The 20,013-nt window shown below is 28.2% G+C and overlaps 1 protein-coding gene and 1 long non-coding RNA gene across 4 annotated transcripts in view; one reads left to right on the forward strand and one right to left on the reverse strand.

Moving 5' to 3' along the window:
- Positions 1-20,013, forward strand: part of LOC123271017 (protein FAM151B) — a 66,334-nt gene that overhangs the window by 34,626 nt on the left and 11,695 nt on the right. For 2 of the 3 annotated variants that reach the window (XM_044737231.1, XM_044737232.1), the window contains one exon: positions 18,541-18,672. In XM_044737231.1, the coding sequence (XP_044593166.1) occupies positions 18,541-18,672 (132 nt within the window). Of the gene's footprint in view, positions 1-12,750; positions 12,924-18,540; positions 18,673-20,013 lie in introns of those variants that run through there. The other variant, XM_044737230.1, reaches the window with a different exon arrangement.
- On the reverse strand, positions 1,184-18,294 carry LOC123271019. Its single transcript, XR_006510759.1, has 4 exons — positions 18,147-18,294; positions 3,270-3,566; positions 1,326-1,534; positions 1,184-1,251 (listed from the first exon to the last, which is right to left on the reverse strand). It is a non-coding gene; the product is annotated as an uncharacterized LOC123271019 (long non-coding RNA).

Raw genomic sequence — 20,013 nt, forward strand, 5'->3', positions numbered from 1 at the left:
TTATCAGTAAATTTTTAAATTACCACCTCTTCAATTTATTTAATTGTCTTATTTGTATTAATTTATTTGTTAAATGAAATTTCTTGTAATTTTCTAAAGTTCGGTCAATTTCAATCTCATAAAATTTTATCAACATTAAATATTAGTTCATTACTTTTTTATATATTTGTATTAAATATATCCCTGTTGAAAATCTCCAATAAGATCCCATCAAAAGCGACAAAAGCCACTTAGAAACCAATAAAATTTATGGGTTTCTAAGTGGCTTTTGTCGCTTTTGATGGAATTCTATTGGAAATTTTAAACAGGGATTGTTATCATCAAATTTAAGATGTCAAGAATTGGAGAAAAAATAAAGTTTTACTTCTTATTGCGGTCTATAAAGAATACCAGCTTGAATTTCTGGATGCAAATATTACCAATGGCGATGTTTGGGTCAAAATTGCTACGAAAAATTTCTTAGCTTAAGGTAGTACTACCGTTACCACAAGAGTTAAATTCCAAGACCTAACCTTATTTGATTAACGTAGTAGATTCCCCTATACTAAATCGCGTTGTAGAAAGAGAGACAGAGATAAATTTTGAATGTTTTTTATTAACAAATATTCTCATATTCTCTGAAACCATACTGATTGTAAGTAAATATGTTCTAGATGTTATTTTCTCTCGTTGTCTTAATTTTTATAAGAATCTGAATGTCCAGTTTTGTGAAATAAAATGAAGTCTGAGATTTTATATAAGGATTAATGGTAAAGGCAAAAATATGTAAATATTAATATATATACCTTAAGAATTTTTCTACTCAAATCAAGAAGATGAAGTTCTTCAAAATTATTAACTTGATTCAAGTAAATTTTTTTTCTACGTATGTAAAAACTTTAATTTGATGATATTATCGTTGCAAAGAACATTTACTCGCATAGAAATTTCATCCATTATAGGAATAAAATTGAAATTATTTCTTAATGAAATAATTATAAGACTATGTTTATTTCATTAGGCTGCAAATTTGGTTGAGGGGCAGGTATTTCTTCGTTGGGTTCTTCATTTTTGTCATATTGTAAATCATTGTCAGGTAATTTATCATTGAATATTAAAGACAAATTATGCAACACAGCACAAGCTACAACAATTGTCGTTGAACAAACAAGTTTAGTTGTTAATCCTCTTGATAAACAAGGAAATCTTCGCTTCCAAACACTGTAAGTTCTTTCAACTATTATTCGAGTTCTACTCTGAATATTATTATAGCTATTTCAGGCAAAATTCTGTACATTAATAAAAATTCTCTGTTATAAAAATAAATATTATTTATTGCTGCTTACGCTATTTGTTAATCTGTAACTGGATTGGCAACGGGCGTCATTAGAAAAGGTAGACATGGATATCCAGCATTACCGACAAGTATACCAGTTAGCTCACGTTCAGAATATCTCTTGTAAATTCGAGAATTTTGAAAAATTCGACTATCATCAGCACTACCAGGCCATTCTGGGACGATGTCTAAAAATTCCATTCGTGGGCCAACAATCGTCTACGAAATAATAAAAATTATTTTATGATAATTTGTTCAGTCTGTAATAACTACACAGAAAGAAAAATTTTTTGACTGTAGAACAAAATTCTTGGCTTAAGAAAATTTTCGGGTGCCTGAAGGAACACGGAAAAAAGAAAACTCGAAAAATTACAGTATATAATGCAACGTAGCGCTTCGTAATGAAAACTGGAAATATTACAGTTTCATATTGTAATTATTACAGATTTTGTAAGAATTACATTGTAGAATGTAATATTTACATTGCAAGCTCTGAATATAAAATTAAAAAATTGAATTTAGAAAAATGTTATTTCAAACTGTAATTTTTCTAGTTTTGATTACGACGGGACCGATTTTACATTTTATACTTTAATATTTCGAGTTTTCTTTTTTCCGTGAAGACCGAAGTTGTGTTGGCCGAAGTAAAAATTTATCTTGAAATTCTATTCTTGGTGGAAGTTATTTTTTCTTAATTCAAATTATCATAAATACTTGATACAATAAATTTTTATATTTAGTCAAGATTTTTAGATACTTTAGGGAAGCAGCGCCACCTACTTCAGCTGAGAAAAAAATTTTCTTACCTTGAGAAAATTTTTCTCTTGAATATTTGATACCCATTTCATATTATTTTAGCGTGCAATTATACATATTGAATAAAAAAAAATGATTCAATATTATTTAATCTTCTCATTTGACATGTTAATCAATAAAAAAAAAAATTAGGAAAACGGTTGACCCTGAAGGCCATCCCTGCAACTTCCCGCTAATTCCATACTTAGGCGCTTAAAATTGCACCAATGACGTTTTTGAGCTCTTCGAGCTCAAAAATACAATTTATGGGTTATTTTGAGCTCTCCGAGCTCAAAGAGATTGCTTTTTTATGCTTTAAAGCTCTTCGAGCTCAAAAGTCTGATAGAGATTTGATGACACTATTTTTTGAATTTTTAAACCGCAATAACTTTTGAATGAATAAACCGATTTTTACGCGGTTAAAAACATTCAACGCAGTTTTTTAAGCCTCACAAAGAATCTTAAATTTTGAATTGATCGCGCTAGGAATTTTTGAGTTATTCCGAAAAAACACTTTTTTCGGTTTTCTTTCGTTCACGATATCTCTCGAATGAATCAACCGATTTTGACCGGACTGGTGGCGATCGACGTTGTTTTTTGAGGTTAAGAGCTGATTAGTTTTCAGAATTGAACCTTTAAGCCGTTTAAAAGTTATTCCAAAAAAACCACATTTGAAAAAAATTTTTTTTTCAGTTTTTTTAAGATTTCTCAAAATCTATTGATCTGAATCGGTCCAAATAGTTTTCAAAATCTAAGTTTAGTCAAGCCCTTTCGAATGGCACCAACCGCGATGAAATCGGTCAAGCTGTTCAAAAGTTATAAGCGGTTCACATACTTTCACACACACACACACACACACACACACACACACACACACACACACACACACACACACACACACACACACACACACACATACAGACACCGTGACAACCTCGCGGGGATAGTCAGGGAAGCTTCCTGTGACCTTCAAACGTCGAGATCTGATGAAAACTCGATTTTTGCAAAACGGGGTGAAAACAATAACTTCCCGATTTTTGAAAATCTTCGATTTTCTTAGCGGGAAGTTAAAAATATTTTCTTGGCTCAAGTGAACCTTTTTTTCTATGTAGTGAAAATAATAAGTGAAGCTAATATAAAGCGTGTAAAAAGTACTCACTTGTACATTCAGAGAAAAATAAACCTCTCGATTTCGGTAGATTTCATTAATATTTGGAAACCTTGTATGAACTAATCGGATATGAGTACAACCAATTGCTCCATCAACCCCGGGTATTCCAATTGCTCCATTACCAAATCCCAAACGTTAAAAAAGTCTCTGGTTTTCTAATTTCGCTGCTTGAGTTCGAGGCATTTTAATGTAATCATGAATTTTGCTTGCAAGTAAAACGCTCACACGAAAAACTATTCTGGAAACTTTTGGTTGTGATACTGTCATGGTGTCACCTAAAATGAGCTGTAAGAATATTTTTATTAAAATGTATATCTGTTTAAAAAATAAAACCGCTCTTTTCAGCGTTCTCTCAGTTAGTTAATAACTAAAGAGTTGAGTTTCAAAAGGGTATCTTTTCATTTTTGATTAATCAAGACAAAAAACTGGTTATCTTCAATTATAAATATTTTTATTGAACTTTTTTAATGTAGCTATAAAGTGCTATCGATTATGAAGCTACAATTTGACTTCCATTTAGAAATCTTTATAATTCTCGAAGTAATTAATATTTAAAAGTTCAAAAAACTGCTCTTTTAAAATATGAAAAGATACCCTTTTGAAAATCAGCTCCTCAACTGTAAATAAGAAATAAATATTGTTAACTTAGTTTATAACTACCTGAAAACTTACAGTTGCATAAAATCGCAAACATAATAATTGAAAAATTGGTGGAATTGGTAATCCTCGTTTATTGACTTTAGTTAAATTTTGTTCTATTAGTGGTAATATTCCAAATTTAACACTATCCTTGTCAAATCTATATCTTTGCTTGAACTCGATGTTTGAATAAAAATCAAAAGGATCTTGCACATTTCGAATATAACGTTTTGGAATACGTATGATTAAATCATCGTCGTCTAAATCAAAGTCGATATCATTATTATCGTCGATATCAATATTATATAACCCCAAAAAATTCATTAGGTTCGTTTTATTGGTATTTAATTAAATAAATATCTAGAGAAGTTTCATTAAAATCCTTTGAAAAAGTCTTTCACGCAACAACTACCTTAAGACTGTTGTAAGTCAACTTAAATTGTGGGAGTACTTTTCCACTCTCGAAAATTTTCCGTCAACGACTGTACTCTTTGCGCCATAAAATCCCTTCCCCCGCATTCAAGGGGCTCATGACGTCACGGGACCCCAAGAACAACGCTAAGTGTTAGCAAAGGCTAACACCCTCGAGAGTCAAGGGGCAAAAGACAGATTTTACTCTACCTCTGGGACACACACCACTAGATTATATTTATAGGGCCATCCATAAATTACGTCACACGAATTTCAGGACTTTTTAACCCCTCCCCCCGTCCTTGTCACAGGTTGTCACATTTTCCGAACCCCCTCCCCCTTGATGTGACGTCACACATTTTTCAATTTTATGCATGTATTTAAAAATCATTAAAAAGAAACAGTTATTTTCATTTTTTAGAAAAGCGAGCGAGCACTCGCCGACGATTTAAACCTACTCAGACCCTTACTATTCAGAACTCTTGAGAATTTTAGTATCTCACTTGCATTACAACGCTGCTTTAGAAGTTAGATGTTGTTGCGTGAGAGATAATCTCATGAGAGTGCTAAAGTATTAATAAATATAAATTGAGTTCGTAAATATTTTAAGTTTTTTATTCACATATACAGTGCGCGTCATTGATTCGTACCGGTTGAAAATTTTATGGTAAAATAGAAAAATAAAAATTTCGACATCTGTAAATAAAGAAATCAATAAAAGGAAAATCTTTATAAGCATCATTTTAAACAAAATTGACAAAATAATTCACTGAAAATAAATAACTCAAAATATCAATCACACTTAAAATATAAATTGAAAATATTAGCAATTAAAATGATTACACACCACAAAATAAATAAAAGTAAAATTATAATATTAAAAAAAAAGATAACAATATAATTGGATAATTTTTAAATTTATCAAATATAAATATAGACATTGAATTAAATAAAATGAACTGAATTCAGAGAAGTTAGTAAAAAGATATTTGAATACTTATATTTATAAAAATATTGACAGTTATTAATATATGAATTCTTATTAAGCAATTGACATCTATTAATATAGACCAGCAAATTTAGAAACCCGTGATTTTAGACATCTGTAAATTTTTATTTATATAAATTCATAAATTCAAATAAAAATTAAAAAAAAAAAAAATTTGATTTGTTACCAAAGACTAATACCTAATATTTGTATAACAAAAATAAGGAGAATTGTAATTGTAACGTGTAAGGAAAAAGTGTATAATGTCGATTTTTATTTAAAAATAATTATTTAATATTTAATATTTAATTTAATAAATAAATAAATTTAAGGATATTTTGAATATCAAAGCTTTGTAAAACACATGAATGTGATAAAAATAAAACTCATAACTATCTATCATAAATTCAAATAAAAATACAATTAAATATATAATTGCTTGAATTTACGAGCTAATAAAAAATTAAAACAAAACTTCCATAATGCTCGAGAGCACTCGACTACAACCTTTCGATGTTTACGGGTCGTTTTTCTAGGAGGTTGCGGATCAGGCAGCAGCGAGATTCCCCGCACTCCAAAAAATAACGTAGACATTTTTAAAATAGTGAGTGTCGTGTCTATCAGAGTTAGCTACCCGACTAGAAATTATATTGGGAATACCTAAGGTATACATCTGGGCCCCATTGGGTTCCAATGGGGCATGCCCAATAGGGAAATCCCAATGAGGACCCAATGAAGAACCCAATTGGGAAATCCCAATTGAAAACGAAATAAATTATTGTCAATTTCTCTAGTTGGGATTCATATGGGATCTAAATGGGAATACCCAACGTGAAAATAAAAAATTTTTGGCACTTTTTTCCAGTTGGGATTCATGTGGGACCAAAGTGGGAATGCCCAATGTGAAATTAAAAAATTTTTAGAAGTTTTTTTCTAATTGGAATTCATGTGGGATCTAAATGGAAATACCCAACGTGAAAATAAAAAATTTTTTGCAATTTTTTCTAGTTGGGATTCATGTGGGATCTAAATGGGAATACCCAACGTGAAAATAAAAAATTTTTGGCACTTTTTTCCAGTTGGAATTCATGTGGGACCAAAGTGGGAATGCCCAATGTGAAATTAAAAAATTTTTAGAACTTTTTTTCTAATTGGGATTTATGTGGGATCTAAATGGGAATACCCAACATGAAAATAAAAAATTTTTTGCATATTTTTTCTAGTTGAGATTCATGTGGGACCAAAGTGGGAATGCCCAATGTGAAATAACAAAATTTTTAGAAGTTTTTTCTAGTTGGGATTCATAAGAGACCAAAGTGGGAATACTTAGGGTGAAAATGGAAAACTATCAGTTTTTCAATTCATCACTTGTAAATGCATTGTGTGAGCTTATATTGTTAGCATATATTTAATGTAAATTAATTAGAAATACAAATTAAAATTAGCCGTTAAGTATAGAAAAGAATTAGGAAAAAAATTCATTCAACATTGTTAAATAAAAACAATGAAATTTAGTTAAGCTTTTTCAAATTTTACACAACTTTATATTTTGAAAAATTTAGTTTTACGAGATTAAAAATAAATTGTAACAAATTGGGATGAATTCGCAGAAAATTTTAATCCGAATTGAAATTTAATCCCATTACTCGGAGTTTCGGAGTGAAGTAATTAAGCAATTCGCGCACGGAGTGAATCCGGAGTTTTTTTAGCAGAGTCATCCCAGATTAATTTGGGATCAATTTCAGATTAAATCCAAATACTAAGTTGTTCGACTAAAATACACTTTTATGTTGTTAAAACAAGATTCATACGTGAAATTTTTTCTTCTCACGACAAAAAAAAATTTTAATTGAAAAAAATTTTTATTATCAATATGTAAAAATTCAATTTTTGAAGAATATCCAACTTTTGAGAAGATTCACATTTGCAAAAGAATTTATGTTGTAAAAATAATTAAAATTTTTGATAATGAAATTTTTATACATATAGGAAAATTTGGTAATTACTAACAAGTGAGGTCAACCCAAGCAAGGCTGTGTTAAATTTTTTTTTTTTCATCAAATTGAACAATTGTTTTTTAAACTGTTCGTTTTTTTATGTACTTTAAAAAAAAAATCAAAAACATCAAAAAAAGATAAAATAGAAATTTTATCCAAAAACATGAAAGCCAAAACTTTTTCTAAATATCAAAGGCAAAAAAGCTATCGAAACCTTTATTTTTTTCTTTCACGACATTTTTTCATCATAAATGCGCCGTAAAAACAAGCAGAATAAAAAAAAATCGAAAATGTAATTTTTCACCTAGTTATGGCCCAATATAGGGTTGACCCTACTTGTAAATAATTACCGAAAATTAAAAAAAAAATTGCACTTCAAAAAAATTTTAATTTTCTAGAAAAAATTTTTTTGCTAGTATAAGGAGGATTCCAAATCAATCGGACAGTTTTAAGGAATTTTATTTTTGATTCTTTCAATTTTTTTACAATTTTCAGTAAACTTTTTTTTTTTTTAATGTTTCAAATTTCTATTTAATTTCTACAAAAATTTTATTTTTAAGTCAGTAAAGTAAATAAATAAAAAAAAATAATTTCTTAAATTTTCAGTATAACATGAATAATGTTTCAGTAAACCGCCTAAGTTAATGTATACGAAATAAGAATCCACTTTAATAGTGCTTCTGCTTGGACCAGCGGTAACGTGAACGACTGAGGACCTAAAAGACGCAAGTTCGAGCCCAACTTACGCCAAGGATTTTTTCAATCAATAATTCCATTTCAATCCGAGATTAAATTCACTAATGAGTTCTAATATGATATGAGTATCTAATCCTGAATTATTTTTAATTTTTTCGAAAATTTTAATATTTTTTCTTTCAAAATTTAGATGGGGTTCTGATGGGGATTTCCCTATTGGGACCCAAGAGGGATTACCCAATGAGGGCCACATAGGGCTTTGCGTTACATCCCTATGTGTGGTCCCTATAGGGCAACCCAATGCGGCGAGATTCAATGTCACAATTTTCAATGTTCACACAATGTCACATTCTGGTGATACCCCCCCCCCTTTAAGGTGTGACGTAATTTATGGATGACCCCTATATATATTATATCCTTTAAATTAAAATACATGAAAGTCTTGAAGTTAGTCAAAGGTCGAAACTCGCAAAAAACGGGCCACGATTCATTATTGGTTAAAATTTAGGCGCGCGCGCAGGGCGCTATTCAAATTTCTAGTGCTTATTTATATTCAATGTTATAATCGCAAAGTACTCTCCTAATCGTAACAGTTACACTTGATTTTTATTAATTGTATCATTTTATTGATATAACTATATTCTAAAATGGTTTTATTAATTATTGTGAGATGTAATGAAATTTATTCGAATATTGTGAAAAGTACGATGAGAAAAAATTTTCTATTGAAAAAAATAGACAATGTTCTGACAAGAAATTAATTTGTTGAAAATTTTATTTTTTAACTGAAGAAATCAAAATTTTTCTCCCAGTAACTTTATTGTAGAAAAAAAGTTTTTTTAATTTGGGAAAAAACAATTTTAGATAGAAAACTTGCGAATTTTCATCCAAAATTGTTTTTTTCTCGAAAGAAAACTTTTTTTCAACAATAAAGTTATCAGAAAAATTTTAATTCAGATAAAATTGTTTGAAATTTTCAACAAATTAATTTCTTCTTATAAAAATCCTCATTTTTTTTAAAAGAAATTTTTTTCTCAGTGTATGGTTATAGTTTAAATAAATTGATGAGCTAAGAATTAGACTACTACATTATTATCAATATCTTAAACTTTTTCAAGTATTAAACGTCTGAGGTCTCTATGATTGCGACTTTATCAGACAAATGATAAAATGATGATTTGATAATGATTAGTCATCGAACTTCCTCTTAATAAGAAGCCAAAATAAGCTTATCAAATAAGAACGGCCTAGTTTCTAATCTTTATACCCGCGAATAAAGTTCTAAAACAAAAAGAACTAAAATTTTGGAGTGGTAACCTTCTGCTAACGAAATCTCAGCACGTTCATTATCACGGCCACCGGATGAACGCTCGGGCCTTCAACGTGGACAGATTATGGACGCTAAGTTTCAAGTTTCGACACATCTATAACATTCTTCTTCTTTATATTTATATTTATATACATAATAGTAACACAAATATAAGTGTGAGGGGACACTCTTGGTTTGACCAAAAGAATATACTAAACAGAAGGTCTTTTGTGCTCCAAATGAATGCCACCATTATTTTGGCTCCTTCCTCACGATGTTACGCATTGCTGTTTTTTGTTATCATTATTAAATATCAAGTATTAAATATTTTATGGCCTACTGTTGTGAAAATATAGTTTTGTTGTCACACTCTCATTAATCACCCTTTCGAACTATCTATTTTAGTACAAAAATAGTTTACTGTGTGTCTATACCATTTACCATTAATTATAATGATACCGAAAATGTCAGATACCTGACAATTTATTAAGAAGACGTAGTTTGTTGATAGATTGTTGAAGGAGTAAAAACGGACCACAACAGCGCATCAAAACTTTTCACCCGTTGATTTTTATTTTTTTTTTCAAAACAAATTTTTTTATTTGATCAGAAAATTATTCTTTTTTTTTTTTTTTAGAAAAGTTGAGCTTTTTTTTTCAAAATTGAGTTTTCTTAGAAGTAAATACAGAATTATGAAAAATTGACATCAATTTTTGTTTTCACTATTTCCGCAAAAATAAATTTTATAAATAGTATATTACACTACAAGGGCAGAAAGTTGAGATTCCTCCACTGCGCGCCATGTGCCCGAGGCGAAGCCGAGGGCATCATGGCGCGCAGTTCAGGGCTCTTGAATTTCTGCCCTTGTAGTGTATACTAGTTTTCTTGCTATCCGGTCGAAATTACGCAAAAAATTGCGTTGAAAAAAATTGATGCCTGCCCCCAACATTTGCGGCACGAGCGAAGCGAGGGGGGAAGGGGGTAGGCATCAAATACACCTGTCAATAAAGATATTAATTTATAATCTATCATATTACTACTTTCTTTTGAGAAAAGATCTTAATTTAATTAAATAAATTTAAAATTATAAATTAACTGATTTTAAAAATAAAAAAAAAATAGAAAAATGAAATAATAATCGTAAAATGCATAGAAAAAAAAAAATTAAGAAAAAAATCTGTATTTTTTCAAATAATTATTTGTTCAATAATGAATTTATTTATTTGAAAATATCTATCAGAATAAAAAATATTTCTCGTTTTTTTTTGTAATTTAAATATTTAATAAGTCTCATTTCATTAAAATAAATATTTATTTTCTTTAATTAACTTAGTTTCAATCTAAAATCATCAACACATAACAAGACAGATACATTCATAACAATCACAAGTAAGGTTAGGCTTCTAAACATAAGTAATAAAGTGAGCGCGACTACTGACTTTCGGACTTTCTGCCGCCTCGTGTCTCGTTGTCAGTACATGAGTACATTATTTCGGCTCCCCGTCGTAGGACGAATGCGCGACTTGATCACGGCATAAAACTGAGGCTTTCTGCCGTGAAATCGCAGCTCGAACCCCGTACTTTCGACCGGCGTAGTAAGTAATAGTATATTACACACCTGTGGCAAGAAAATGAGAAATGTCTCAGAACACATATATGTTGCCCGAGGCGAAGCCGAGGTCGACATATATGTGATCTGAGATATTTATTATTTTCCTGCCATAGGTTTGTATACTATTTTTCTGTCCGACAGAGGCGGAAAGCGGCAATTTCGTTTAGCGCAGCGGGCCGAAAGTTGCCACTTTCCGCCTGGAGGGCAGAAAAATTCTTATATTTTTAAATTCTACAAAATAAATTTCGACTTTAGATCAACAATTTAAATGTGATGCATTTATTTTCCAGCATTGTTATATTTTTTATGTTGCACGTCGAAAGTAGAACAATTAAAAGAAAAAAAAAAAATACTTAATCAATTTTAAAATTTTCCAAAATTTTGTGAAATAAATTAAATTGGACTCATTAAATGCATTTTTCTAAAATGATAAAAGTTTGAAAAATTGACGTTAACAAATTTTATTTTTTTATTGTTCTTTCAATGCACAACATGAAAAACATATTTTAATATTTTTTTCTGCCCTCCAGGCGGAAAGTGGCAACTTTCGGCCCGCTGCGCTAAACGAAATTGCCGCTTTCCGCCTCTGTCGGACAGAAAAATAGTATACAAACCTATGGCAGGAAAATAATAAATATCTCAGATCACATATATGTCGACCTCGGCTTCGCCTCGGGCAACATATATGTGTTCTGAGACATTTCTCATTTTCTTGCCACAGGTGTGTAATATACTATTCTTTACTTTAAAACACATTGAAAAAATAGTTTGTTATTTCAATTTTTTTATTTATTGAATATAATAAAAAAATCTTTTATAATAAAGATACGATTCATTAATTATTTTCACCACTAGAAAAATTCTATAATTCATTACAAATGTTGTTTTATTCAAAAATAATGAATGAATTTGGTTTAATTGAATTATCTATTGGTTATGTGGTTTTATTTAAAATAACAAAGTTTAATTTTTATGCTTACTTTTTATTCCAAAATCTAAACAAATTTTTATTGACAATTGATAAATCATTTATTAACTGTTAGTAAATATTCATTCAATAATTTTATGTTAAAAAATCATTTGTTAACAGTTAACAAAGCTTGTTTAATTCCATACGGAAAAAATATGTATGACGTATATTTTTTATGTGCGACGCATATATTTTATGTGCAACGTATATATCTAGCATACTTTTTTTTGCCTGCGTATATATATATTTTTTTTAGAGGGGAATATTAATAAATCTTTCTATCATTGTAAAAATTCTGAAATTTAATCAAAGATTAATTTTAACGCTAAATAACTTTCAAACGAATGAATTTATCACAAAATAATGAGACTTTTTTTACATAACATTAAATTTCCTAGACGAAATTTCAAACTTATAAAATTTTTAGATTAAAAAAAAAACCAAATTTTTGAGAAAGTTAATGATGTTAAGGTAAAAATCTATTGACAGAATCTAAATTTTTTATTTTTTACCAAGAACTTGAGAGCTCTCGAGAAAAAAATTATTTTTCGAGTCTTTTCTTTGTTGAATCTCTTAAAAAATTAACCATGACTCTGCCTTTTAAAAATCTCTTGATCCCTAAGGGGAAGGACTAATAGTTAATAGTCTAAGGGCGGGAAAAAATATTTTCCCCGAATTTTACCAGGTATAAAGCCTTAGACCCCGACATGAAGTTCCAACACATGCGAGCCAATATTAACATATGTGGATGTGGATATTGTATGTAATACACCAGTACAACCAATGAGCTCTCAATGTTTTCTACCGGCCGGTTTGAACACTAGCTATACAATATACAACCATAAATTCAAAGGCTTAGTCAGTTCGTAGCACTCGAGGTAAACGCTTCGACAGTGTTCATTCCATTACATTACATTTTGCAATTTTTTTACGGTTGTTTGTACGTTTTAATTAAATTTATAATTTATTTTTATAAAATGAGTATCTTTTTCTGTGTTCTCACTGTTTTTGGGCTGGCACGTAAGTCAAAACTTCACTTATTTTGACACTTCTTCTTATCACTTTTTTAAACAGCTAATTATGCGTTTTTAATTAAAATTTACCACAGTTTTAAAGTATATTTTCTTGGAATATTTAAATATTCACCAGGAAGAAACGGAATTCTTTTTTGTCACGGCTTTAAAACAAATTGATAAGTTTGCATGGAGAAAAATGGTTTAAGTCGATATGATAAGTTTGTAATTATTTTCTCAAGGACGTATGATAGCTATTGCTTTGATAGATATTTATTATATTTTTTTTCCGATACCTACGAACTTTTGTTAATGTAGTGTTGATAACTATCTAACAATTATCTTTTTAAATTTTTAAATGTTTTTTTATTTTAATTTATTTATTTAAAAAAAAAAAACACAAGATACTAGAAAATTGGAAAATTTTCAATTAAAATTACAATTTTTTTGCTGTTATAAAAAAATGTTTTAAATTAAAAATTATTTTTTTTACAATTCGATTTTTCATTGTCCGTCTTTTAAATTGGTAAAAAATTAACATTTTCTTCTTCTACCTCACAGCGGAATTATGAAAATTTGTAAAAATAAATTTTTCAAAAATGTAAATTTTTTACAACAAAAAAATTTTTTTATTGAAAAATTGACATTTTTGATTTTTTTTTAACATTTTATTTTTAATAAGATTAAAAAAAGTTTTAAATATCATTGTTATGAGTTTAAATTTTAGGGACAGTGAAACTAATAAATTACCAAAATTAAAATTTTTTTCGATATATTAGTAAAAACATTTTCAAAATTTCATAAGAATAATTTTATTTCTATTTTGACTGTAAAAATTAGAAAAAACGATTTTTTTAAACCATTTCATTAATTAATTTTTCCATAATTTAACTTTGAACAATTATCTAAATTTAAAAAATTTACGATATATGCCCTAATTATCCCTAATTCAACATTTCCGTGATTCAGAATTTTCATTATTAATTTTTGAATTATTTATTATTTGACTAGCCCTGATATGCTAACATAGCGCGTCTAAATTACTGGGCCACAAAATGTGAGGTAAATACAATTTGAAACGCGATACACATGAATCAAATAACAAGCGGAGAAAATACTTTAAAAATTGCCTGATAGGTTTTTAAATTTCCTAAGTGCTTTTAAAAGAAACTCTTTTTACGAGGAAAAAAGAAAAAGAGAAGAATTACATTATATAATATAACGTGGCGCTCCGTATAGAAATCAATTACAATTTCAGATTGTAATTATTACAGATTTCGTTAGAATTACATTATAAAATGTAAATATTACATTGAAAGCTCTGAAAATTAACATTCAAAGTTTGAATTTACAAAAATGTTATTTTAAACTGCAATTTTTCTAGTTTTTTATACGAAGCGATGCTTATTACTATTTATAATATAATTTTTACATTTTTCTTTTTTTGCTCGTACAATAATAATTCACTAAAAAAATTTTAATGTGATTTTGAATATCGAATACTTGAATCGCTTATTAATAAACAAAAAATTATTATTGCAAAATTGTTCATTTTCGCTATCCAAAAAAATTTTGAGTATTAAAAGAGTAAACTGAGAACTACAGAGCAAAAGTGGGCAATAAATACATAATAATAATTAAAAAAGTACAAACGAGCAATCGGAAATCGGGGATCCAAGATAAGAGGGTTAATAATAATAGTTAAAGTGACTACTCCAAGCCAAGCTAAACTTATAACTTATAAGTTATATGTTACACGTTGAAGTATGTGTTACATATAGTATTATACATAAAACGTAGATAGTTATATACAGCGTGAGTTAAAGAAAAATAATGTATTCATAACAGATTGTGGCTGAAAAATGTCCAGATGTTATTTAGACTTTAAATAGAAAGTCACGTCTTTCGAGTATGAATCACTTTGACTGATTTTTTTAGAAGCTGGTTGTTATTTTTTTTTTTGGTTTTAATGTTTTCGCAGTAAACGTTTAAAGGGCCATTTGAAAAAATGTAATTTTATATTACTATGTACTCGGTTTTATTGGAAAAGTCATTAAACTTAACTTATGGGTTTTTAAATATGGTCCATTTAATGATTAAGTGATTTTTTAAAATTAATATTATTTTAACGATTTATTGGGAAATTTTTAATGTAGATTAAGAATATGGGGAATTTTAATTATTAAAAAAAATTTTTTTTTTAATCTGAAAAATTTCTGGAAATTGTAATTAAATGGTAAAAATTATTGTCAATAAATATTAAAAATTAATTAAATATTAAAAATTATCGTTAATATGTTAAAAATCATTTTTAAAAATAAAAAATTATTCACACTTGTTTTTAAACTTTCCTAAAAAATTAATAGATAATGAAAATAAATTAGTAAATCTATAAATAATAATGATAATAACAATAAAATTAAAAAAATTTAATTAAGTAAAATTAATAATAACCTCTAAGGTGCGGTGACATTAAGATAGCAATTTTTATAAATTTGATTACACCACATAAAGACCGATGAGTATATTGACAATGACTCACAGACGAATTCACGACGACTCAGCAAACATCATTATGATTAATATGTTAAAAACTCATACACTTATAAGAAAAACAAAAATATGTACCGGCAAAATGCCTTTTAAATATTTATTGTTTGTTCACGTAAATCATTTTTTGGATAATCTTATTATTCGAAATATTAAATATGTGTACAGAGTACAAGTACTGCGACATCGTAATATTTTGTTTGAAAACGATTTTTTTTTCCGTTGTTGTTTCAAAATTTTTTTATTAATTAATCATATGTATTATGTAATTTCAAGCTATATTTTTCACTAAAAAAATCGAGTTTAAAATTAAAATTAAAATTTAATTTGCTTAAAACCGCAGTGATCTGAATTTTAAGTAGCTTAACTTTGGCAGGCCTTATGGGCAACCGAAAAATCCAAGTTCGATTCCCGGCCAGGATAAATAAATTTTTTCTTATAAAATTTTCTGTAAGAAAAAATTAATATGGCGTTATCATCTATATAATTAAGAGGATGAGGAAATTTTTTCTACAGTGTATTTATATGATAAAATGAGTTTTTTTAATTAAATTCAGTTTCATTGGAAAGGCCGACCTAAATTTGTGCCTTTTCAAGGTTTTATATGCTTTTCAGCAATAGTTACCCGTGCAAAAAAAAAATCGTCTTAAAAGTGTCTTAAAAATGTCGTTTATATAAGATCTTAAACATGACACAAACCAAGACTCTTTTAGGACACCAAAAACAGATTCCGAGAGCAGATTTTTGAAATTTGGTTATCGAATTTGTTTTAAAAATTAATTTTTAGACATTTTTTTTACAATTTTGCGAGTTTTTAATCGCAACATTTTTGAGTACGCTCTTTTCAAATTGAATTTGAAATTGTTGAAAAATTATTATCCGAAAATTTTAAGACTTATTTAAGACGCTCCATAATAATTTTCCGGAGCTCTATCGCTGTGAGATCATCTTAAAATAGTCTTAAAACAATCTTAAAAAATTTTTTAAAGACTATCTTAAAGTAGTACTACCGGTTTTAGAATTGACGTTCAGAATTTAATGGAATTTGGCATATTGGTACTTTATAATATCATAATTAAGCAGTAAAATTTTTGGAAGCCTGGCAAGTCCTGAAAAAAAGATATTAATATCTACATATTTTTGCTTTTACCTTTATTTTCACAATAAATTCGAGAACCAAATTTCAAAAATCCGCTCCCGGAATCTGTTTTTGGCGTCTTAAAAGAGTCTTGGTTTGTGTCACGTTTAAGATCTTGCACGGGTAATTTATTATGATAATAACCTATTGGATAATAATTCAGAGCATTTTTTTCGTAGAAAAAATTTATTGTAAAGTTGTTTTGGATTCTATCTAAGCATTTTGAACAAATATTAATATTACAGAATCCTGTCACGGGCCAGTTGCCGTTCGGTTGTATATAAAAGGAAAAATAAAAATAAAATACTCGATAAAATCAATGACTTTTAAAATTTAAATTGACATTGATAACTATGAAAATTTCTATTCTTAATCCACTACAAAATTTTATAATATCAATGCAAAAATAATATTGTCATAAAGGAAAAAAAATATACAGAGGTTTAACGTTCTTATACAATTGCTTTCACTGATGACCGTGGCGCAAATTTAATTAGTGGATATCGATAGTAGATAGTGCACTAGGGCATATCATTTCCGATATACAATACGTGTTCGACGTTCATACTTTATTTTATGTATTTATTTTCATTTATCCATATGTAAAGAGAGAGAGAGAGAGAGAGAGAGAGAGAGAGAGAGAGAGAGAGAGAGAGAGAGAGAGAGAGAGAGATAAGGAAAGGTTTTGAGTCATCAATTAAAATAGTAGAACAAAGAAAATAGTTAAAAGCCCCGATATGTTATCGTTAATTAGACCTACGCTTGACTTTATTCTGTCGCATTGACTACGGTCAGTTTACTCTCATTTTCTCATTGGTGTTTCGTGTTATAAATGAAAGTCGTGTGTTAATTGCTAAAAATTAAAATAGATTTCTTTTTGTTTTTTTAGCTCAATGCTAAATATTTTTTTTCACACTTTTTTGTTTAACTTATAGAAAAAAATTTTAAATCTTAATCCATGCGACCGCTTAATTTTTAAATTCAGTAGAATTTATTAATTTTACAATTTTTTTTAAATTTATTATCAAGTTTCTATTTTTCTTTTTTTAAACAAAAAGTAGGTAATTTTTTAGTTTTACTGTACGATATTTAAAATTTTTATTAACAATTACATTTTTTTATGGTTCATTTAAAATAGAATACTTAAAAAAAAAATTTTTTTTTTTAATTTTTTTAAATGATAAAAATATTATTTTTCTTTTTACACTCGGAAGACAAAAAATATTACCAATAATTCCTAGACTTGTATTTTTATGATTATGATTGTAAATCATGATATAAATTAATTTGAAAAAAAAATTTTTTTGAATTAAAAAAAATGAAAAATTTTTATTATGTTACTTATAAATATATTTTTTTTTGTGTTTTATGATAAATTTTTTATCTTACAATAAAACAATGAAAAATTTATCTATATAGATACAGAAAACTCTTTTAAAAAAATGCATTGATAACTTCTTATCAGTACAGAGTAAAAGCTTACAGATGGTAAAAATATAAAAACAAACAAGAAATATTGATTTAAACAATAAAAATGATTACCTGATAAAAATAGATAATAATCGATCGTATAAACATTGACCATGACTCCAGATATAGAACGCAGTAATTGACATAAAAGATACTGCAAGCAGTAGAGGAGCAAAAAATAAAAAATAAAATAAGAAGAGAACCTCGGAGTGAAGAGGCAAACTTTAGATCTAATAATGTTATAATGTTGGTATTAATTTAGCGCCAATAAATTTGTCACGCAACGTGACTCGAGGGTATTAAACTGACATTGATACAATCTGACTCATATTACACTTATTATTAATTCATGTGACCAGTGACCATTCAACTGGTCTAGATTAGATTTTTATTGCTGTTAATGTTGCTAAATCTTACTTTAAGTTTCATTTTATTTTATTAAATATGAACTATTCAACATTTTTAGAAGCCACAATGGGGACTATTGCGCCAGACGCGGCGACCTTCTTTGACTCGACTATCCATGGAAATCTTACCAAAATTACTTGGGTGCATGCAGTCAATGATTTTAAAAAATTGAACCAAACTTTGGATGACGGTGAGAATTTTTAAATTTCTTTGGTCTGATTTTTTTTATTAAAGGGGATAGCCACTGTGAGGATCGGAAAAATAGGTGATTTTCGGGAATTTTTTTGACTGGGATAATAAAGGAATTTGGGAATCGGGTTTTTTTTTGTTTTATAAAATATACATTAAAGATCATTCTTCTGAATTTTTATTAAGAAATATCATGTTCTTACAAAGTTATAAGGATTTTTGTGGAACAACAAAAAAATTTCCCCCACCATGGTCTCATCTCTAACTCAAAAACGGATTTTCTAAAAGAAAAAAAAACCAAACTGCGTTGTAATCTGCATGCATGTGGTTATCGTTCCACGTAGGGGATTTTGAAAATTTGGATTTAAAAAAAATGGCGTCATATTAATAGTATATTACGACCCTAGCCCAGAAAGTTGGATTTCCTGGCGTATGGGATATGATGCGCGGAAAAAAGAAAACTCGAAAAATTACAGTATATAATGCAACGTGGCGCTTCGTGATGAAAACTGGAAAAATTACAGTTTCAGATTGTAATTATTACAGATTTTATAAGAATTACATTGTAGAATGTAATATTTACATTGAAAGCTCTGAATATTAAATTAAAAAATTGAATTTAGAAAAATGTTATTTCAAACTGTAATTTTTCTAGTTTTGATTACGACGGGACCGATTTTACATTTTATACTGTAATTTTTCGAGTTTTCTTTTTCCGTATGGCCGAGGCGTAGCCGAGGCCATCATATCACATACGTCAGGGCATCCAACATTCTGGTCGTGGGTTGCATATTATTTTTCTTGCTCTCCAGCCAAAAGTACGTAACCCCGTGAAAGGGGTTTTGCCGGGCGTGAGGGGGGCACCGCCCGACTTTTGCAAAGCCGAGGTTTTGCTGGTCGGGGCGGGCATAATAAAAAAGTAAAAATTAATCAATAAATAAATAATAGTTTAAAAAAACTAAAAACACGCTTTTTATAGAAAACCAAACTAAAAAATAGAAAATAAATTTTAATAAATTTAAATTAAGAATAGTGTTAAAAATTTCAATAAATATAAATTAATAATAGTGTAAATGAAAAAATGTATTTTATTTTAAAAAAAGCGTGGGGTGCTTTTTAAGATATCAAAATGATAATCACTCTACTCATATCTGTCAATAAAATATTTATAACTATTGACACCATGCACCCCACGCTTTTTTTAAAATAAAATACATTTTTTCATTTACACTATTATTAATTTATATTTATTGAAATTTTTAACACTATTCTTAATTTAAATTTATTAAAATTTATTTTCTATTTTTTAGTTTGGTTTTCTATAAAAAGCGTGTTTTTAGTT

The sequence above is a fragment of the Cotesia glomerata genome, linkage group LG8 (assembly GCF_020080835.1).
Source record: "Cotesia glomerata isolate CgM1 linkage group LG8, MPM_Cglom_v2.3, whole genome shotgun sequence".
NCBI classification, from domain to species: domain Eukaryota; kingdom Metazoa; phylum Arthropoda; class Insecta; order Hymenoptera; family Braconidae; genus Cotesia; species Cotesia glomerata.